General features: G+C 38.9%; 1 protein-coding gene across 11 annotated transcripts in view; it reads left to right on the forward strand.

The window, feature by feature from the left end:
• The window catches only part of DAB2 (DAB adaptor protein 2), a 162,218-nt gene that overhangs the window by 124,094 nt on the left and 14,514 nt on the right, over window positions 1-23,610 (forward strand). For 7 of the 11 annotated variants that reach the window (XM_008526598.2, XM_070586926.1, XM_070586931.1 and 4 more), the window contains exons 2-9: window positions 16,098-16,289; window positions 16,965-17,104; window positions 17,810-17,908; window positions 19,567-19,698; window positions 20,211-20,291; window positions 20,746-20,772; window positions 21,457-21,510; window positions 21,904-21,966. In XM_008526598.2, the coding sequence (XP_008524820.2) occupies window positions 16,199-16,289; window positions 16,965-17,104; window positions 17,810-17,908; window positions 19,567-19,698; window positions 20,211-20,291; window positions 20,746-20,772; window positions 21,457-21,510; window positions 21,904-21,966 (687 nt within the window). In that variant the 5' untranslated portion in view covers window positions 16,098-16,198. Of the gene's footprint in view, window positions 1-1,810; window positions 1,867-16,097; window positions 16,290-16,964; window positions 17,105-17,809; window positions 17,909-19,566; window positions 19,699-20,210; window positions 20,292-20,745; window positions 20,773-21,456; window positions 21,511-21,903; window positions 21,967-23,610 lie in introns of those variants that run through there. The other 4 variants (XM_008526607.2, XM_070586929.1, XM_070586932.1 and 1 more) reach the window with 3 other exon arrangements.

Below are 23,610 nucleotides of genomic sequence, written 5' to 3' on the forward strand. Positions count from 1 at the left end.
CTCTTCGCCTGTATTTTTCTAAAACAAAGAAGTTAAGAGCATACTATTAGATCTGTGTGACTTTCAGTGGGTTGGTTAACTTCTGTAATTCAGCTTCTCTCTTCTCAGATAGAGATGATGATACCTTCCCCGTAGGATTAAATGAGAGAGTCTTAGCATCACACCTGGTCTATAATAAACATTCAATAAATTTAGCTTTAAAAAATATGGTGTTGCTTCTGTGTTTCTAAACCTGTTTAAGCCATCCCCAGCTCTGCACTCCCAATCCCCTTCACTCTGCATTCTTTTTCCCAGGGCATTTATCTTCTTCTGAAAGACTATTATACATTTGTGTGTTTCCCCTGCTAGAGTGCAAACGCTATAAGGGAAGAGATCTTTATTTTGCTTACTGATGTATCCCAAGCTGTAGAAGAGTGTTTGGCACATAGTAGGAACATAGGTTTATTACATGAATTAACTTGGCAGTGCTGATACTGGCATTCAGGGGCAAACTTTGTTTCCGGTTTCTAAATTGTAGGGGCTTTGAGCAGGGATCAATCACCAAACCCCATATGCTCTGAACAAAAAAAAAGCTGTCAGTATTTGAAGGCCCTTTTAATTTTCTAATAGCATGGATTCAGTGCAAAATCTGGGGTAGCCAGTAACTTACCATTTGTGTAACCACTCTGGCTGGGACACTGTGAAATGGATGGCCTGCTCCTAAGAGTCAAAAGGGATGGCATTTGTTTTTACCCTCGTAAGGTAATTTCTTAGATGGAGGTACAAATGCAGAGTGGAATTTAGGGCAGGGAACCTCAGCACTGGAGAGACTGACCTTGAGAAAGAAATTTTATTCACATCCCTCTTCTGATAATTAGCCCTAAAAGTAGAACTTTGCTTATTTTATAGGGACTAAGAAAATTTCTTAGTGTTGTTTCTTTCTCTAGTTTCTTTGCTGGAACTCATTATCTACGTGCTTCTATAGTTTGTTAAGGAGTATATTCTATTTTTTAAAAACATTACAACTATAAACATATTTGTAATTTCAAATTTTGCTGCACTAGAAGGCATCTCCGGGGTATAGAAGGGCTTGATCATTCCTTTTTTGAGGATTTGTCTTAACCTCCTTGTCTACAATCTTGAGTCTTTTTAATAAAGATTGGATTAGGAACTTAATAGTGGCTTTCAGAGAAGACTTGTCTTTGCACAGGGCTATGGAGTTCAGCTAAGGAAATGAATGATCTAATTGCATTCTCTGATGCTAAAAATGCCTACATAATAAGACTAGAAAAGATCAGATGCCACCATGGAGTGAATCTGTCTAAAGCTTCAGGGACCAACTCCAATTACTTTTATTTAATGACCATAATAGGGATGATAAAGAGAGGCTACAAATGGAGCCCCTATCTAAGCACTTATATCCATCCCATGTTTTTCTTAAGTATTTAAGTATCAATTACTCTGCAGGCACGGAATTTTGCAACAGGTCATTAATGGTTCAGAGAACAGACGAGATTGCTCTAAAAGATAATGACACATCTTGCTTAAATATTACATTTCTTGTGAACCAAGGAAATTTCCTTTGTAATAAGTCATTGATGTGGACACTCCTGTGTAGTCTAACCAGAAGCCTTTTTGTAGTTCAGTATAAAAATGAATATCTCATAGTGGGCCAGGAGGTCTCAATGGAAGCCCAGCAAAATGGCATTTGATAAGGAACCATTCTTACTAGTTCATCTCATGCTAGAACAATAGACCCACTAGATATCCTCATGATTTGTCATCTGAAAAAGTAATGAAACCCAATAGGGACGGTGTCTATTCCACAGGCCTGGGAGAAGGAAGACCAGTCATCCCATCTGCTTATTCTGGGAAAGTCTCCCTCTGGTAAGTCAGATTTTTGACCAACCTCTTGCCCTAAAGCCAAGCCTTGTCCATTAAGTGGTACATGTGACTCGGAGTGCTAGGCAGGTTTGTAAATAATAACTTAATGCAAAGGACAAATACTCAACCCAATTTCTAGCAAAAGCTCTGAGAAATAGAAAAAAGAATATACTTCATAGGTTTTTAGCACAACTGTTAGACAATACAGTAATCTCACTCTTAACTTAAATCAAACTCGTTTAACTTGAAAGGAGCAGAGGGTTACCCAGCATTATTCATACTAAAGCTGTCTGCAGCTGGAGATGATTTTGAACAACACTTAAAAGACACAGACATAGATCCAATAAACGGGTCTTTATAGACTAGAAAACCAGAAACACTAGATTGTCCTAGTATATAAATTTATCATTTCACATAAGTTAAACCCTTTGGGAAGCAGCAATTCTTTTGGCACCGTATGAATGGATGATTTCTTGAGTTAATGCACTTATTGCCTTTTAAAATATCCAAACTGAGTTGTTTATTGGGCTAGCAGTATAGGTTTATAAGAAACAGCACATTGCATTGAATATTACTTCATGTAAAGTTAAGACACTACTTATTCAAACTTGTAGAATAATATCTAGATCAAAAGTAAAAAGACCAAAATTGTGTTGGGTTGGGGGAAGAAAAATAGCATTTTTCTAGGCTCCTCACAGTCATTGATTAATGCTACTTCAGGAGTGTATCTTAAAAGGAAAAAAAGGAAATGAAATATTCAAGACTTGAGCCTTTGAAAATATTGTCTAATGACATAACTAGGACAATTTTCGTAGACATCTTGGTTTTACACAACCGGTAAAAATTGGATTTTTTTCCTTCCCTCAGCCCTGGAATGATTTTTATGTTAGAAGAGATGACTTAAGAAAACAATCCAGTGGAATATATCTATTAGAAAATCTTCAAAGTCACTCTTTAAATCCCAGAATAAGCTTTTTATAACTTAGAGGGGAGAGACAAAGGAAACAATGCACTCTGCCATCTGTACAGAAATCTGTACAGACTGAGGTGATACTTGAGGTCTTTCCTTGTGTTCTTTGATTATTATTACATCCAAGAAAGATGACCAGTAAGTAGTGCCTTCATTTCCTAAGGACTCTTAACTTAGTTCTCTGAAACACTACCATCTATTTTAAACTTATTTGTCACTTAAATGACTTGCCAAAGGTAGTGTAGAAATTGACTTCCTGAAAGCTTCATTAGATTAAGAACAATATTTAATGTTTGAGGTCACATAGGGGTGGCTTTTTCTGGAAGGCTCTAGCAGTTACAAGGTTCTTTGAATTACTCCTCCAATCTTGCTGATTGTGCTTCATGATTCCTAAGGTACGAAGGGAGGGGGGATAAATTAATGGTGATTGTGGAAGGGGGGACCAATTAGTGGTGATGACTTACATGATTCTAACAAGTACAATTTTGGTTACATTAACTTGGATTTATATATAGAATTCATGAAACAAAACCTGTCACATCTACTTATGTTTTGTAAGCAAAAGTCTGATATTAAGTGATAGGCTTTTTTATTGTAGTTGGAACTTCCTGTACTCATTGAAGGTTTGCAGTGAATGAACAGTGTACAGATATTTCCATACATTAGAACACTTTATCCTTCAATGTAGCTGCTTCAATCCTGTAGTAATTAAAATCCTAAATCTGGGGACCAGCCTGGTGGCATGGTGGTTAAGTTTGCATGCTCCACTTCGGTGGCCCAGGATTTGCCAGTTAGGATCCCAGGCACGGACCTACACACCACTTATCAAGCCATGCCATGGCAGGCGTCCCACATATAAGGTAGAGGAAGATAGGCATGGATGTTAGCTCAGGGCCAGTCTTCTTCAGCAAAAAGGGGAGGATTGGCAGCAGATGTTAGCTCAGGGCTAATCTTCCTCAAAAAAAAAGGCAATCCCAAATCTGTTTCATTTAGCATGGGTTAACGTGTTGCCCTTTAGTATTCTTCCATTCTTCCATTTAAAATGCATTTATTTGCTCCCACATACTTATTTGGTCCAATACCATTTCCCAAAAGATGAAAGAATAATGACAGTGTGACCTTTAGCTCAAGGACACTTGTGCATTTCTGCCACTTTGTCCATCTCGTATGTGCTGTGCAGCAGCTTCTTAGAGTATTTGTGTACACACAAGTTCAAAGCAGGTGGACTAGCTATTTCAGGACCTTTTTTGGATCCTGTCTCCTAAATTTTCAATGCCTGAGTAGCATTAATTATATCACCTCAAAGAGCAAGAAAACAAATTGGCAGATTTACCTTTCTGCTTATATACCCGAACCTGAAATTACCTAGTGATTTCTTATTTGTTAACCTATATAATTTGACCAGCAACCAACAAGTAAGCAAGTGACCCTATATTCTTATTCTTCTGGAAGAGTTCCCCTGGCCTTTTAGGTAGCATTCTGGATACTTCCTAGCCTTCCTCATGGTAGAATACTGGTATTAGGAGGGGAGAGGGCTGCTTATCAGGTTGCTGGTTCTCTGTAAGCCTGAAATTTGACAAATAAATACTAAGTCCCTTTTTGTTTTTAAGTGACTCCTTTTTCCTTCATCTTATTTAAAAACAACCAACTGTTCTCTAAGGGAAATCAGCTAAAACATGACAAAAGATCCTTTAAAGTGATAATTGATATATCAAGCACAGATAGTAGTAACCAATAAGTGGTTTAAAAAACAAATTAGGGGGCCAGCCCTGTGGCATAGTGGTTAAGTTCAGTGTGCTCCACTTCAGTGACCCAGGTTCATGGGTTCAGATCCTGGATGCAGACCTACACCACTCATCAGCCGTGTTGTGGCAGCGACCCACATATAAAGTGGAGGAAGATTGGCACAGATGTTAGTTCAGGCCTAATCTTCCTCAGAAAAAAAAAAAAAATTATTCTTAACCATGGGGGATAACAGGGTTACCATTATTCTTGGAGATGAAGCTCTAATGCCCTCTTGGCTGTGGATTTCTTGCCCAACCAGAATAGATCATATCAGATGTGGAAATGTGAGCCAATGGTAAATCTCTCGTGGAAGATTAATGCTAACTCTTAAGGGGTATTCTAAGTCTTCTCAGAGTGAACACTAAAACACAGGACATATTCTACTGAAAAGTCCATGTAGAACCCAGAGACAACATAGTAGAATCAGATAACTTATGCTGATCTTAACTGTAAAAACTTTTTTGCATGGTTTTGGTCTGTGTACAGAAATGTAACAAAAAAGAAGTTCCACCTGTCTATATACAATTACTATGTACACCTCAGTTTTACTACTCTGTGCTGATGTTACAAGGCAGCTGGATGCTTCTTCCTTTAAACACTCCGCAACACAGCATGTCTCTGAAACATGAGTGCAGAAAGGGACAGAAACACTCGAGCAATGGCTTTGAGGATTATAAAAATGTGGGGCTCTGCCTGGAAAGGGAAACCACACTGGGATTTAATATAATTCAGCCAGGCTATTAAAGAAGAAACCAAACATCAGGCTGTGTTTCTTGCCCTGGTTTTTGGAAGAGGAAAAGTTTAAGATTACCTGCCTGCTTTTGAAGTGCCCCGATGTGGTATATCATAAAATAATTCTGCTAGTGTATGTGGCTCTTCGTTTATAGCTTAACGTTTGAAATGCAAACGCTTCTAAATATCATGCTTTCTTTAACTTTTCTCACATCCGCATAGACTTTCAAGATGACTTTGTAACGGCACTTGAGTAGAAAGTGGAACGTGTTTAACAATTAAGGTTTATGTGCACAAGTATCGTAGACGAATTCACAGAAAGCCTCAAATGAATAAACCATTCTCCCCTGAAGTTCACATGCCGGATATGCGGCACATCCATGTTGACTTAATTCGGGATTAGTTCATGTGGGAACGAGAAAGCACAACTTGATCTTATGTACTCTAGGAAACCAACTGCTGAGATTCATTTATATGATTTATTTAAAAACTAGCTTGGAGCTAGGAAGAGGAGTTACTTTGAGTAGAAGTATCTAACCTAACTTGGGAAAGATAGACATGAAAACAATGAAATATCTGCTTGTAAGTTTGAGTAAGTATACGTAGATATGAGGGAAAGTTGTTGAAAAGATGTGAATAGTGTTGGTGTATTGGCTGAGGAATCAAATAGTACAAGGACAGTCCTTTTCTCTCACCTTGATTCAGTAGCTTTTTAACCTTTTCTTGCAAGGGTCAAGCATAATAGCCATTGTAGACGCCAAATGCAAAGGAAAAATCATATATTTACACTGTTTTTGTACTGTTCCATATGCTGCTTCTCAAATCACTGCCCCAAGGGCTTGCAATAGAAACATTCTAGAGGCTTCCATGGTAGTAGTAGTATATTTCTTAAATTTAAAACCCTGAAATTGTTCAGGTATATTGTTCATTCTCTAGAAAACTCTCTTCCCTTGGATTTAGGATGGGAGAGAAGCAGAATCAAGTACAGTATCCTACTTTACCATCTAATAGTACAAAATAGAGTTCTTCTAAATGCAAATTTTAAAACTGGTTTATTCCATTCACTCATCTCAGTTACCCATGGACACCGTAGCTTTTTAAAATCTAATTCCTTCCACATGCTTTTTTGCTATAATCTCTGATTATTATCATTTCAATACCGGAAATGTCAAACTCTGTGACAGCCCCCTTCTGTCACTGTCACTGCAGCATGGTGCCCCCAGCCTTATGACAGCATCCCAGTGCAGGCTATTGTGCTACCACTAAAACAGAATGGGTTTTATCCTCCGAAGCAAGTGCTCCAGTGACTGAGGCAGGGAGTGCCATCACTGGTCCTGCAGTAGTGTCTCAGGGTGGGGGTAAAAGTATCTTCTTGCCTAGGTTAGATGCGAACCCTGACATTTGAGCCCAAGTCTTTATTCTAGACTTCTTACCATCTACCCATTCCTCAGCCATAAGAAGTTTTCCATTGTCCCCCCTCCTCTCCAGACATGCCTGCCGTGTTGGACCACTTCAATCCACTGGCCATTTCCAAAAAATATCTTGGCTTGCTGTACAAATTTACCCCCCATGTGGCCAGCTACCTTTGATCCTAAAGCCCGAGGTGTATGGGAAATGGTAGCCTTTGCGAAACTCCTCACAACCCCCAAAAAGCCATATTATCGTTTCTCCCAGAACAATGGATTCCTAGTAGCCTTTCCTCAGAATTAATGGGAATCACTCATGTTTCCTTCCACAGATGACTTAATATCTCTCTAATAGAAAGAGAAGCAGCAATACAGTTGTTTAGCGTGATACTTAATGTTATAAATTTGACTCAAGGATGTAGTCATTACCTTGCCAATCTCTCTTCCCCACATGGCTCCTGAGAGACAAGTACAAAAGGAACAACAGCAAATAAGAAAACAAATACACATCATTAGGGGGATTTGGGCCCAATAAGCCCCAAAAGCAGAGCTCTGGTAAGTCTGGGTTGAACACACTGTATACTAGAAATCCCCCATTCTTTTTTCCATGTTAAGTTGTGCCTGCTTCATTGCCCTGCCCAGCTCACCTGAGATGTACAGAGCACATGAACCACAGTCTGGTTGAGCCACATCCAGATGGTCCCTGGTGTCAGGGGTACCATGGCAGAGCATAGCCCAAATGATCCAGTGCCAGCGATGTAAAGCAATGACGGAAACATGATTTTTGAACCTCCAGAATGTCAATGTTACCTCCTTCCCTTTGTAGAAGTAAGCTAAAGGATAAGGTTGGATTCCAGTTTTCCTGTTCTGTTAAGTGTAAGCCACAGGAGGTCAGACTCGAGAACTGGGGTGGAGTGATTGGCTGGGATGTTAAAGTTGAGATGGGTATACGCTCTAATGTCGATTAATCCAACCCTAAGCCTCATGTGTCCATCTTCACAAAAAATTCCACATGGTCAAAAGACCACAGGGATATCCCAACACTACCTTCTTTCTTCGAGTCTGAATAAGTGTAATGAGGGATTCTAGACTCAATCTTCTATGCATGTCTTTGTTCATATAAGCATATTAACTTGTGCCAAGCTTTGCCAAGAGGGTAGAGCACAGTTGATTATGAATTGACACTTTCTACTTTTTCTAACTTGAGTAAAGTGTTCAAACTAATAGTCATTGGACTGAAACAACTGAGAAATATGATTGTATAATTGATCATAAACTTAATACTTCAGTTCAACTTGTGAACAATTTTCAGACATTTCTAGTGAATTGATTGTATTTCCCAGTCTAGAAAATGGGCCCTCATTTGGATAGTATTAAGCTCCTTTAAAGCTTAAGATCTCCTAAACATTCTTTATTATGATGACTATTCTTCAGGCTCTAGTAGGAAATATTCATAATAAAAACTTATTCTAAAAACGAAATGGTGGGAGTAGGTACAAAATTAGGAGAGGGCGTAATAAGTCAAGAATATTAAAAGTTGCCAACTCAAGAACTCAAACTTCTTATCATGCTTTAAAAAAAAACTAAAAGGTCAAGCACTGAATAGTAGAGAATGTACTGAAATAAATTTGAATTCTTTGATCTATGAGTTGCATCTCAAACATAGCCAAATACTTTCTTCCAAGCAGCCAAGTCAGCATTAATGAGCCAGTTTGACCAAGTAGGACTCCAGCTCTCTAGGCAAAAAAATCTGGCAACAATGTTTAATCAGACCACTTAAAATCCTTTTTCTGTTTTGGTTCAGAAAACGTATGAAATTCCACATTCAAACTATTCTGTTAGGCTATCTTCTTGTTCTTTGCTTGGTATATCTACTAAATGGAAGGTATTTTTGGTTCAGTCACTATGTCATGGGTTTTGTACAGCCTTCTTAAAAACTAATTTTGAAAAACTGACACATATACCCTCCAGGAATAAGACAATAGAGTCTCATGTTAGGATCTGGATTTCTCCTAGTACCAGCTCTATCTCCAACCAGCTGTTTAACAATTAAACAAGTCATACACTCTTTATTGCCCTCATTCCCTAATCTTTATAATGAAAGAGTGTGATCAAATTATTCCCTAGGTTTCTTCCAGCTCAATAGTCTGACTTACTTGGTATTTCTTTAGGGGGACAAAGCAATGTGGACGTAGACCATTGGATCTCAAACTTGTCAATAAATTAGAATTATCTGGGAATCTTTAAAATATATTGACACCTGCATCTCTTCCCTCAGAGATTCTGATTTAATTGATCTGGCTGTGGCATGGACATGGATGTTTTAGGAGCTCCTAAGTAAAATTTTCCCAGGTGATATGAGCTAGACCTTCTAAACTCCCAGTGGTAATGATGGAGGCTTGGATTCAACTCAGGATCCATTAGAACTGACCTCTCTGGGTAACTTAAAGTAGATTTTGTTTCCAGAGTCCTGTTCCCATCAGAATCTACCTTCTGTAGGCTCAGTAGCTAGAGCTCAACAGGACGTGGCTCTAACCTTGGCAGACCCTGGCACTTTTTCACTTGGGCCTTGCTAATGAAAGCACTACATCCCTCCATGTTTCTACTTACTAGCTGTTTACTTGCTGGTCCCAGTTGTTCTAAAATTGTTTAAACACTTCCTGCAGAAAAGCAATGTTGGATGCAACACAAAACTACACAACGCAGAGTGTCTCTGAAACTTAGCTTTGATTTCATCATAGCTACCGTTTGTTGAGCACTTTCTATATGTTAAGCGCTGAGGTCTCTACGTAAGCTCTTATTGATTTCTCATAACAACTCTGCAAACTATATTCCCATTTTGCAGTTGAAGAAATGAATATTACGTAAGTTGCCTCAAGCCTCAGAGCTAGAAAATGGTGAAAGTGTGTAAGACTCCCAAGCCTGAACTCTTAGCTGCTATGCTGTCTCACCTCTACCCAAAATTAACCATATGGGGAACTCTTCACTCTGAACTGACTTGGTTGCAAGATAGGGAAAAGCTTCTTAGTTCAGGGCTTTATATGTCCTCAAAGTCCTGCAGCATCATTTCCAAAGGTTAAAAGCACTGATACACACTCTCTGTAAATACTTAACTTGGGTATACCTCCTTAGCTCAGGCGTGTTTTGTTACGGAGGCCCCTACAGCAGTGTCAGCACTGACAAGAAAATCTTCTAAGGACTTCTTTTTTCATTGTTCAATAACATAGTCCCATTTCCCCAGTTAAGTAGGCTGCAAAAATCTTTTTGTCGGCTCAACTTGGCTTTTTCAGAGTAGAGTAAGCCTTCCTAAAATCATAAGAAACCAAGCAGTGAAATGGAGAAATGCTTTACATTGAGTCTCAGAAATAGCCTAACTTCACTGCATCATTTCTGGCAACGTCCCTTATTCTGAAAAGGCTACTTTAAAGACAGTGGTGAAGGCTTTTTGCTGCCCTCTTGGACCCCAAGATCTGCCTTAGAGGTTAATATTTCACATGTCCTAATTCAGTCCCTCAGCTGAGACAGGCAGAAAGTTCCAAAGAACAAGGAAGCACATTCTCTGGCCAGTACAAAGTACTGGACCCTCTAGGCAAGATGTTTATGTTGCTTTATTCTAGACTCTCCTTAACTCCCTTTCCCGTGTCTATTTTACGCAGCTCTTTCTGAAAAGTTAACTGGTATGTTAAAGCAGTGGGATTATGACTTTGAAAGCAGCTTATAAAAATACAGGTTACAATCTGTGGGATTTTAAAAAAAAATAAGTAGCAGCATATGTAGTACAAAAGGGATCACAGATCATGTTCAGTTTTGAGCCCAGCGTCTTCTTAGCGATTGATCTTGTGTTACTGAGTCCATTTCATTATTCATAAAATAGAGACACATTCTATTTCATAAGGCTGGCAGGATAAATGTTTTAAGTGCTTGGCAGGTTGGGTGTTTGTCCCATTCTCCTCAATATTAAAAACAGATTCTCTACCATTTGTGGAATGGGGCTACCGTGAAATAAGTTCTTAGCTCAAGTTATTCCTTTTACCAGCATTTTGAGACTGACCAAGCAAATTCCTCTCTGCTCTATATAATTGGGTAAGGAGGTAGACTGGGAGAGAGGCAGCAAGCTTGTGTCACGATATTGCTTTAGAACCCTGGAATCATTAAGTAGTATCAGTGCTGATGCCAACACATTCCTGCTGATGGAAAGGTAAGCAGGAGCAAGAAGGCACAAGCCAAATTTCTCTGTACACAAATTTGTCCCTATGCTGGGTGTTCCAGGGTTCTACATGCTAGATGTCTTACATGAATCACTTTAAGGGCTAAACAAACGAGCAGATTTTATCTAGTGCAAAGGACATTGTTTTCCTAAGATGACTAATGCAGTCTTCTGGTATACATTTCTCAGAGCCTTCTCAGAAACCAAAAAAGATGTTGCAAGCTCCAGAATCTCTCCTAGTCATCTGATTCTTGTGCCATGGAAAGGGGAAGTCCCCACATTCTTTAGGGAGGTTTGTATTATATCCAAAATCCAAGTTAGATTATCTTCATTCAAAGGAAGCTAATTTTATTGATTTAGCAAAGTTTCCTTTACAACTTTTTGTTCTATATTAGGCCTTAAGAAGGAGTCAAGAAGATACAATAACTTTGGATCCTCATCTGGTTCCAGATGTATCTTATTTCTCTTCTCAAGCTTCTCATGAAGGAAATAGTCAATCAATCACTAAGAACTAGAACCAACTAGGTTTAGATGGGGAGCTGTTCGTGTAACCCTGTGTATGCGTCCTTGAGCTTTAATTTGTAACCTCTGCCTTATGATAATACCCCTCGTGTGTGTTTCCTGATTAATTTCATGCTCTTTGGTCAGATGAGTCCCTTGGAGAGAAGATTGTATCCTTCTTGGTTTTCCTCCACCCACTTGTTCCTCGTTATAAAAAATCTTTTACCTTACTAGAGCTTTAAAACAGACCTTAATGCAATCTAGACAATTTTTTTATAACAATGCCCTAGTTTGGGGCAGTAATCAAAGGAAATAACTAGGGCATCTTTTGGCCCACGATCCCTTTTCCAGGTTCAAATCCTTTCCAACAGTCAATTTATTATAAAAACTGCTGAGGGTATTATGAACACAATTGTCAATTCTGTAATGTTGGAAGGATTACAGAATTGAACTTTAAATGTTGGGTTTAAGTTGAATATTCTCTACAGAGGGATGTAAATCTGGAAGCAAGACTTCTTCCATCTACCACATGCCAAATGGTAATGTCACTTGGGCATTTGGAAAGTCTGTGATGGGGGATTTGCTCTTGAAAACTTGGGAGGAAGATGAACATTTGTCACTCTGGTTTATGCAAACTGAATGTACACTTTCTTTCAAGAAATCTGCGACATTCCTTATAAAGGAGTTTATCTTTGAGTCTTGGGGTCTATGGGCAGAATCTACTTTCTGATCATTTTAAGGAGCATAGATACATTTTAAATTGTATGGCCTACACTGGAGACCTACCCTTGGCTATTGCAACCCGACATACACAGACCTTTTCTTCAGGGAATTTATACTTATACTAAAGAACTTTGTCTCTCTTGCCTCTTGTAACTGCTCACCTCCAAACAGTGAATGGAATAGTCAAAGGACGCCAAATACCTTTAAAACATTCCAGTGCCATGAAAAGTTGTACGTAAGTGTCTGAAAAGAAAAGTTTTAGCTATAAAACCAAGGTGGCACCACTCACTTTAGATCCCTTCCATTTAGGCCCAGTCTGCCAACAGTAGATTTGATACCTAGTCTTGAGTTGTGAGGTTGTGTCTTGTGTCACTTTTACGACTAAACCACATACCACCATTCCCTCTGCAAAACCCCTCAAAGTCCTTTAAATTCCTTTAAAATATTCTCTCTTTAGAATAAAATTTGCCAAATTTAATGAGCTAAATCTTTTCTTGTCAGAAATAATATTCTGCAAAAAAGTACAATATCAGACTTCAAAGATGGTCGACAAACTCTCATACTCAGAAACTTGAAAAGGCAAGGAGTCAAAAAACAAAACGTGCTCTAAAAGAAATAAGTAACAGGGTTGATATACAAGAGTGAAAGGCAAAGAGATTGAAGACAAGGAGGGGCAAAATATTTAAGAGTCTCACAAACAAGACAAAAAAGTCTAAATCTTTGTCCTAAATGCAAGGGGAGCCACCACAAGACTAAGCAGGAAAGCTTCCAACATTATCCTAAAATCTAGAGGAACTTGATCATTAAAAAAAAAAAAAAAAAATCATCCCAATTCAGCAAACACATGCCATGACCTGGAGCTTCAAGGTTGCCATGGGAGCAAAAAACATGGGGAAAAAAGGCTCATAAAAAGGTGTAGGCGTCTGATGCCTGCAGTCAGATACACCCAAAGGATAAAAAGCAAAGTAATTAGATTTGGTCAAGAGACCCATCAGCAGTTGAAGTTGACTTTCTCCTTTGAAGGGAAGAGAATGTGAAAAGGCAGAGGCTAGGAGACCATCAGTATTAGATGTTTAATCATGAAAAGATCATGAGATGATGATCAGAGGACTACAGGGTCACAGGGAAGTGTTTTCCTTATTTCTAAGGTGAGATTCAAGCAACTTACAAAAGAAAGGGCCCACTGCAGAGAAGGTAAGGATGCAGGAGAATGAATGTCAATGTATCTCCTTAGATCAGAGCTTAGTCTCCCTCCTGATGTTGTTAATGTGAGTAAATATCTTCTTGAATTGGAATAAACTCTCTGAAATTAAGAAAATAATTACTGGAATCCTGAAATTGGAAGAGCGTGCATATGACTAGGAGATTTATCATGTCACCAGGAAACAAATCTTGGGAACCACTGAAACCAATCAAGGCATGAAAAATAGAGGTGTTGTATTAGTTTCCTACAGCTGCCATAACAAATTCCCAAAAACTAGGTGGCTTAAAACCATGGAAATTTATTCTCTCACAGTCCTGGAGGCCAGAAGCCCAAAATCAAGATGTCAGCAAGGGACATCGGCAATCCTTGATGTTCCTGTTTTTAGATACGTCAATCCAATCTCCTCCTCTGTCTTTGTGTCACCTTCTCCTTTGTGTCAAATCTCTTATGTCTCAAATCTCCCTTTACCTTTCTTTTATAAGGATGTCTGTTATGGAATTTAGGGCCCTCCCTAAATCCAGGACATCACAATTCAAGAAACTTAGTTACAATTGCAAATACCCTTTTCCCAAATAAGGCCACATTCAAAGGTTCAGGGGGTAGAATTTGGACATATCTTTCTGAGGGCCACTACAGGCATGTAACAAACATCTCTATGGCTAATATGAGGCCTCTCAGATGAGATCCATCAGTATATCATTTGAGGAACTCCGGCTAGGGCCAGACAGCCTGGTTAGACCCAAGTTCTACCACTTAGCAGCTGTGTAATTTAAAACTTCTGTGCCTTGGCTTTCCCTCTGCAAAAGTGAAATAATTATGTATCTTAACACTCATAGGATTACTATGAATTTTTTGGAGTTAATACAGGTAAAAGGCTGCTGGTGCCTGGTCTCCAAAGTCTTGAGTAAGTAGGGTTTTGAATCTTCTACTGTGTAAGATGTTCACCTGTAAAGAGACTGTCTCCCTGGCTGCCTACAGTCAGGTGTCTTTGAGCAAAATTAGCTACTATATCTCCAAATGAAATAATTCAGTTAGCATTAATCATAACTAGCTTTGTGTATATATATATGTGTGTGTATATGGGTTTTTTTTGATGATTAAGACTATAAAGACTATTTAAAGACACATAGGGGGAGAGGTTAAGTACTGACCTTCAGGAAAACATGTTGACACTTATGAAGCAAGCTAAGTGCAATTTAAGTTGATTGAGCAAAAACTTGAGACTTACCTTTTTTCCTTTAAATATCTAACAAATAGAGTATATTCCCAAATGGTGGACTTGGTCCTTGAATTATAAGTTAAAATCAATGGGCACTTTGTTAGTGCCATTGAGTCCATTCCGACTCCTAGTGACCCTGTATACAGCAGGCGGAACCCTGCCTGGTCTTTTTGAGCCATCCTCTCACCTTCTGGTGCTGTATCAGACAATGTTCCACTGCTATCCATAGGGTTTTCATGGCCAATTTTTTTCAGAAGTGGACAGCCAGGTCCTTCTTCCTAGTCTGTCTTAGTCTGGAAGCTCCACTGAAACCTGTCCACCATGGGTGACCCTGCGGATGTTTGAAATACGTGTGGCATAGCTTTCAGCATCACAGTAACACGCAACTACCACAATATGACAATGGACAAACGGGCAGTGTGGCTCCCTGACCGGGAAACGAACCAGGGCCACAGCAGTGAGAGCACCAAATCTTAACCACTAGACCACTAGGGCTGGCTAACTGGGTTCTATAGACACAGAATTAAGAGGGCTTTTTAGTGGGAGGAGTCTACCAGCCCATGGGTGGTCTTAACAGGATTACAAAACTATGAACAGCTTTTCTTTGCCTTTGGTCTTCAGTCCATGTAGAAAGGTAACCTTTCTCTAGCTCTCTCAGGAGCTGCGTACAAACTTTTCCTGGGAGGCGGAAGAAGCTTTGGAAATGTTAGTTCGCTTCTGTGTGCTTACACTGACTCTGGGTTTCTCAGTTTTATCTACTGTGATACATGGGGAGCTTTATGAGAGCACATACCACAACTGTTTTAAGGACAATAATGCTAAATAATGTCATAAAAGTATTTACGCTCAATGAGCTGCACAATAGACACTCTGTAAATTCATTCTTTCCCTGATATATGTGTTAATGACAAAAATGGACATCTTTTAAAGTATAGTGCTAAGATGGCCCTGGAGATCATACATAGAATCCTAACATTTTAAAAAATATTTCTCAGTAAGAATAAGATAAAATTCATAACTCTACTCTTATTACCGCCTTTATAGTCAAATGATTTTTTGAAGAACCAAAATTTATAATGCCCAATTTTAGGTGCCAGCTGCAATCTTCTCAGGCTTAACATTCAATTTACTTCTATTTTGCAATGAAACTTTATTTTTCTGTGCATGACACATTTTGATCCCCATCTTTAAAAGTAGATTTTTATGCCAAATTTCCAATACAAGCCACTCAGCTAGAAAATCATTAAATGTTACCAGATATCAATTGCTTAAAGAAGAATCTGGTAAACGCTGTCTGTCCATTTTGGAAACTACAAAGGAAACAGTCCTACCCACTCCCCTGCTTTCAGAGTTCAGTCTAATAGAGGAGAAAGAACAAAATGAGTCTGAAGAACTATACTCTGGAATCACTCATTGTAGGCCTGTTATGGCATAAAGTCTGAGTTCGCTGTGTTATGATCTCATTACGCCTCTAACTCTGCCTACAGGTGTCTGTAGTGGGTTATGTTCATTTGAGACTTCTCCATCGGGGATCGCCTGGTGTCCTAAGTGTCTGCTGGTGCTGGAGTTTGCTGTCTGCCTTCCTGCCATGTCTAACGAAGTAGAAACGAGCACAACTAATGGTCAGCCTGACCAACAGGCCGCACCAAAAGCACCGTCAAAGAAGGAAAAGAAGAAAGGTATGGAGACATCCTCTTGAGGCCAAGGAGGGGAGCTAGTGGTGGTTACCTCTGAAGAAATATGAAGTTCGGGGTAAAGTAAGAGCTGGCGCTTGCCTAGTTTCAACCTCAGCCTAATATTAAGTTCTCCTAAACAGGAAAGTTAGACTTGGCAGAGGAGATGAGTTCACTCCATGTATCATAAGACATGTCCCTGAATCCTGTGGTTGCACCAACTTGGGGCCTGCTGGGAAGCTTTCATTGCATCTTGTGCAGTTGATAAATGCAACTGTCAATTATTATATGCTTATCTTTCAGTAACCTATTAACTACTTTGCTTTACTGATGTAGCTGTTTTTCAAAAATCAAGATCTTTTCAAATATTTTTTAAAATTTTAAAAACTATAATGAAGACTATTCCCAAATCTCACTTTACATATTCCCATGTTTCCAATACTTCAGTCCGCTTTGCACCTTTAAGAGTTTCTCTCCACCCCAATGCCGTACACAGTATTATAGAGCATGATTTAACTGAAAGGAAGTAAGAATAAAGATAGAATATTGCATATTTGATCAATTGTAGGATAACCAAGATTTATACTACACAGATTTTGAGATTCAGGAGCAAATTTGGTCATTTGGGCTGATACTTAAATACATTTATAAATTTTATCCTATATTTCTTCCTTTTCTCAGGCTCTGAAAAGACAGATGAGTATCTCTTGGCCAGATTCAAAGGTGATGGTGTAAAATACAAGGCCAAGCTAATTGGCATTGATGATGTGCCAGATGCAAGAGGGGATAAAATGAGCCAAGATTCTATGATGAAACTCAAGGTAAAAGGGGACAGCATGGTTTGTCTCTATCTTAAGCAAATGTCCAACACAGACAATTGTGTTCGGAGTTTGTATTTGCCCATATCTCAATTATTTGAAAGAGAAACTTTTCTAATCACAAATTTGATCCGGCGATGCCTCATTTTATGAGAAGCCATGAGTCTACGTATTTTGAGTGCTCTTCTAGAGACCTGATTTAATCAAATATAGCGAGACTCTAGATGCTTTTCCCTGGGGGCAGATCAAACTTTAGACACTGGAAATATTCAGGTAAAATTCAGGACTCTCCTTGGAAACTGATGTTATTTAGTGTTAGCCCTTTAGTTTTTTGAATTTTTAAATTCTAGCACTGTCGCTATGTTATGTGAAACTAATTAAATAAATTATACTTGTTAAATAAGGCATCTTTGAAGGATCATTTTTGAAGGAACATCTTTGAAGATCTTCTAGTCCGGTCTTCTTGTCTTTACCAATGACTGAGGCCAAGAGAATTAGAATGACTTGTCCAAGTTCACATAGCTAACTAACGATGTCCTAGCTCAATGTCATCTATTCTATCCTGCTGTCTCTTATGAAAGGTGCCTAATCCTTTCATAGATGGTAAACCAAGCTGAAAATAAAGCCGACTGTCTCTTAAACTTTTAGTATCAGGAGCATTGTAGCGTACTTTTAACTCGATTTTTCTTCTTTTCACAACCTCATCAGGGAATGGCGGCAGCTGGTCGATCTCAGGGTCAACACAAACAAAGGATCTGGGTCAACATTTCCCTTTCTGGGATAAAAATAATTGATGAGAAAACTGGGGTAAGAATTCACTTTCACTAATACCTTTCTGACCACCCGAGTCTGACAAACAATTTGTGACTTAAATTTCAGCTCCCTTTCTTCCTTTTTGGAATGCTGTAGGAAAAATAAAAAACAGCATTTGTTATTTCTCCACAAGTAACAGGCAGAAAACAGACAGGGTAGGAGGTGAGTCAAGATACTTTATTTTGAAATTCACTTCCTATAATAGAAGCGAACCTCAACTCTAGAAATCCAAATATGCTGTAAATACCTCTTGGGTATTTTTTTGGACCCCAGGTACACAGAACTAGATTAATCTCAACCCCTGGTTTGTGATGTTACCATAGATCTGTGCATGGGTCTTATTTTAATATATTGATCACGTGCAAACTCCCTGGCTCACCCAAAGCTAGAATATCACCCGGAACACATCTACCATTTTTTGTCTTCTCTCTTTTCCCTTCCTCCTCCCCCCACAGATATAACTCCGCTTTTTTTTGTGGTTGCTGTTGCTCTATCCCATATGAGCAGTCTTGCTTATTTTAGGGTTTTTTTTTTTTTTTTTTGAGCCTTATCAAAGCGTTATTTACTTCAAGTCTTCTGAGACTTTTTTTTCTGTACTTAACATAACATCATAATATTCATCCACTTAAAAGGTCCTCTGCAGCTCATTTTCATTGCTGTGGAACACTCTTTTGTACCAAGGTGCTATGGGAAGACCTCCAGTTGCTATTCATGCCTTCCTAGACATACCCATTATCTAATATGCAACATCCATTGATCAAACTGAGGGCCCTGGAACCCTGGTCCATGCTCACTCACCCTGCTGGCCCTCATGCACTGCTATCTCCATTCTCCCTCACCTCTCAAGTCTTATTTTCCCAAGCCCATCAGAGAATGGTAACGTTTCCCTCACAAGCATGCTCTTGCTCCCCAAACCTTCTACGCTCCCCAATATAAACTTTTCAGTAGCCTTAGGCATTTGGAAACAAAAGCTAAGATTCATTCTGACCCCTACAAATATCCCTGAAGAGTTGAGCCCTGCTATCTGCTTGAAAAGATCAAAAGAGAGAGGGCAGAGGCATAGAGCGAAGGCACAACTAGACCAGTAACCCCCCGCCACATGGAACTCCTGCATGAAGACGTGGACATCTGTGTGAGGTGGAGGAGGACTTGATGACAGCATGTGTTAACTTCCAGAATGTACTGGGTGTTCTTGTTCCAATAATACTTGGAGTGTTTCTCTGGCCACTCTGAGCCACCGTCCAAGGATCCCCATGAACACACCTCTAGCTTAGTTATGATGTTCACTTGAGTTTGTCTTTAGATTGGGAAAATAAACCTACTTAGAATGGCTTAGGGATTATATGCCCCATCTGTGCTTTGGAAATTCTTGGTCTCCTAATCCTCAGTCCTTCATGGCATCACATCTTTGGGATAGAGAGGATCAAGTATCAATATCTGAAGAAGGAGCATTCTTCCCACTTTTGTTTTCTAGTCTGGAGCCCTTCCTAGCAAAGATAAATGTAGCTCTAGCCTTCAACCAGAGGCAAAAAATTCTTTCTTCAAATATTTTAGCCTCTTTATATATGCCGAGGTATCCGATGCTTAGTCTTGCCAGCCAGCAGGTAGATTCTAGTTTGCTCAATAAATCATTTTGTATGTTCCTTTTGCAGGTAATAGAGCACGAACATCCAGTAAATAAGATTTCTTTCATTGCGCGTGATGTGACAGACAACCGGGCATTCGGTTATGTGTGTGGAGGAGAAGGCCAGCATCAGTTTTTTGCCATAAAAACAGGGCAACAGGTAAGCTCTAAGCCTTGAGGTATACCGGAGGGGGGACTTATCCTCAGTTGAGCCTAAGAGTGTCTGTCACTCAACTAGAGATCTTGCTGGAAACAATTGGTTGTAGAAGGACTAGACAATGATTCAAAAGATGACTACCTTTATTGGTCTAAGGAAGCTTTTTTAAATGTCACTGATACCCATGTAGTGTGCAGTACAAGGATTGTTAGAATGGACTTTCTCTTAACGTCAATGCTGATTTTAGAACAATAGTGAATTATTCCCAGAAATCTTGAAGGGATTTGGAAAATTATCATGATATTTCTTGTTTTGTCTAAATACTTATTAACCCTGCTGTACTTTATATACCTTGGGGTGGGGATGGGGGTGGTGGTGATCCCCCATAAACCAGGGAGGGTAGTAAGGTGCTTTAAGAGAAAGGGAGAAAATTATACTAATCAGAACTAATGGGGGGCAGAGGGAAGAAAACAGTAAGATTAAAATACTGATAAAGATGCTTTCTCTTGCTTTAGGCCGAGCCATTAGTCGTTGATCTTAAAGACCTTTTTCAAGTAATCTATAACGTAAAGAAAAAGGAAGAAGAAAAGAAAAAGGCAAGTACTGCCCAGTACAGGCTCTATTAAACTTAAGACTATATTCAGGACTCTGGTTGAACATTATGTAAACATATGGCCTGTCTGGAGAGTTGGCTTCTATGTGGCTCTTCAAAGTACAGAAAGTATAGAAATGTATTGTCTGTTCTTCCCAATAGGCCAATGGATGGATGTTATAGTTAGGCCCTTCTGACTTCTAGTCCCTGACTCTTGTCTTTTCTCCCTACAAACTTCATGTTGACTCCAAAGACTAAGCAGGACTGCCAAGTTTAAGTCTGGTAACTCTATTCAAATCCAGTATTGATATGTAAAGGGAAGGGAAATGTAGAGCAGAAATAATATGCAAGATTCTCTCTTGCTTTATGTCTGTGGGCCCATAGGTGTATTTGTTCTTATGTTTAACTCCTTTTAACTATAATTGCTAAGATCACTGAATTTCTGTCTTTCTTTTTAGATGGAAGAAGCCAACAAAGCAGTAGAGGTAAAACTTCATCTTTATTATTATTCATTTTTTATTGGAGTAACACTGTATAAATTTCAGGTGTACACCATTATATTTCACCTTCCGTATAGATATGTTGTGTTCCCCTCCAAGAGTCTCATTTCCACCCATCACTGTATACATGTGCCCCTTTACCCCTTTCACTCCTCCTTTGCCCTCCTCCTTCCCCTCTGGTAACCCCCAGTCCGTTCTCTGTATCTGTGTGTTTGTTTGTTTGTTTATCTTCCACATGAGTGAAATCATATATTTGTCTTTCTCTGTCTGACTTATTTCACTTAGCGTAATACCCTCCAGGTCCATGCACGTTGCTGCAAATGGCAAGATTTCATCATTTTTTATAGCTGAGTAGTATTTCATTGTATATACATCGCACATCTTCTTTATCCATTCATCTGTCAATGGACATTTAGGTTGTTAAAAACCATATCTTTGCTTCTTGTGAATTGTGTGTGTGATATGTTTAAGTCCTTGTTTGCTACCGACCCAAACATGTTCCCCCCCTAGCATATTACTAGATGTTCATGACCCCTCTGGTCATAGAAGATGTACAGTTGAATGATTAGTGCCAAAATCATAACTGAAGAGCCAGCCAATACAGTAGGAAATTAAATTTTGTAGAGAAAACTCACCAACTAAACTCTTAAATATTTGCCATCTTTCCAGAATGGGAGCGAGTCCCTAATGAGTCTTGATGACCAAGCTAACAAACTGAAATTGGTATGTATGTGATTTGTTATAATTCTTACTTACCTAAACATGGGTTTTACTTCCTATAGATGTTACTAATACCAAATCTATGAAAAACCAATTTCAGGAACTACTTCTGTAAACATTAGTATAACATTTATGTCAATATACAATGATCTTTTTAGTAAACACATCTGAATCCAATCCAAATATTTTATAAGAGTGTGGACCAGATGGATTTGTTTGGGGATATGTCTACACTTCCTGACCTAAATAGCCTAATATCGAATCTATATTAATTGAATGAAAATCCAATTGTGACAAATATTTTCCTAAACTGTAGTTTAGGAAATGATTACGACAATATACAAAGTAATCTTTTTTAGAAGATACATCTGAATCTAATTCAAATACTTTTTTAAGGGTGTTGACCAGATGGATTTGTTTGGGGACATGTCTACACCTCCTGACCTAAATAGTCCAACAGTAAGTGTCTGTTTTTAAATTTGCAATGTAATGGAAATGACATCTATAAATCAAATTGGCAATTGATCAGAAATCTTGAGCATCACATTGAAACTTGGAAGGTGACTGCTGATTTTTCTGCATAAAGTATAAATGGCTACTAGAAAAAATTTGCATCTTAAGTCATCATGGGAACCTCTATAAGCACAAATTGAGATATATTAATATTGCTTAAAGGTTAAATCTGAGCAATGGGTCAGGCAATGTAGTCCTTGGTATTGCTTAGGATCAGGAGGAGCTGAATATAATCCTTGGTGCAAGCCTACTTGAAGAAAGTCTGCTTGTTACATGATTAATTGCAAAGCCTCCTGGCCTCTCCATGTTTTTTTCTATTCTTTCTATTGCAATTTACTGGCATAATTGGTGTAAAGTAAGACTTAAAACAAGCAAGAGGCACAGTTATGTTTAACCAAGGCCTGTTGTGGAAAAAGTTGCTCATTCTTTACGGGATATTGAGGTGTATCAAGTCTTCTTAATATTGATTAATCATAACAACTCTGAGAATGGAGCAATATTTTCCTTTACAGAGAAGGAAATGGTGCTTCAGAAGCAAAACTCATTTACCCAGAAAGAGGTCCAGATTCAAGACTTAAGCCTAGGTCTCAGACTTTCCGAAACAAGCCTCAAGTGAAATTACTCATGTAATTTTGAATGACTTCCTAAAATTTCTACTATTTGTTTAACAATTTCTTGAGTACCTGCTCTCTGCAGGGCACAGAAGAAAGTCAGGTGCACAATGTCAATGACATCATGGAGTTTACCGTCTAGCAGTGAGAGCAACTTTAAAACTAATCACAATGTCTGTTAGTTGATGTTAATTGTGGAGTATTTATCTCGTTTGGAGGTTCAGATAATGCCTCTGAGTATGTGAGTTCCTGGACTTGAACATAAAAAATGAGAAAACAATAACTAGACAAAAGGGGCATAAGTCTAGAATAATGGAGAGAATGTCTATGTAGGAGTCCTTATATCAGGGAATTATAGAGCAAGCCTATATGACCAGGAAGGACTTAGGAATTAAAGCAGAAGCAGATTGAGGACTAGGTAAGAGTCTCACTTGCCAGAGTATTGCAGAGAACTCCAGGTCTGTGAAATTTCACATCAAATGCCCAGGCCCATTGAGATGGGGAGGAGCAGGGGCTGCATACATTGTTCTCTGTCCCCAGCACTCTAACGTTCACAACACATAACAGCCTTCCAGAGGCCCTAGAAAGGCTGCACTGGAGAAGCCTGTTTAATCTTCTTTTAAGCAGGGAGTCCTAACTCACTTGTCTATAGAACCTTTCATTCTTCCCAATTTTTGTTACCCTTCTAAGGATAAACTTATTGAAATACTGGATTAGATCATCCTGAAAGGTCCATCCTAACTCTAAGGTCCTTTGGATTCCGAGGCAACTTAGCCCTTCCTCCATAGTAGCTCCCTTCCCAAAGTAAATTGATAGCTGAGCAACCTACTTTCCAAGTTTAAGTACCATTCAAACAAGGATATTGAAAGAGATCAAAGCACTCAAGCTAGGAGTAGAATTCCAGTGGGATAAGCAAGGAAGCACTGACCGTTTAATCTGCTCTGTAAACTTCTAGAAGGTTCTCAAGAAGAAAATGAAA

This window comes from Equus przewalskii, chromosome 20 (genome assembly GCF_037783145.1).
Source record: "Equus przewalskii isolate Varuska chromosome 20, EquPr2, whole genome shotgun sequence".
Taxonomy (NCBI): Eukaryota; Metazoa; Chordata; class Mammalia; order Perissodactyla; family Equidae; genus Equus; species Equus przewalskii.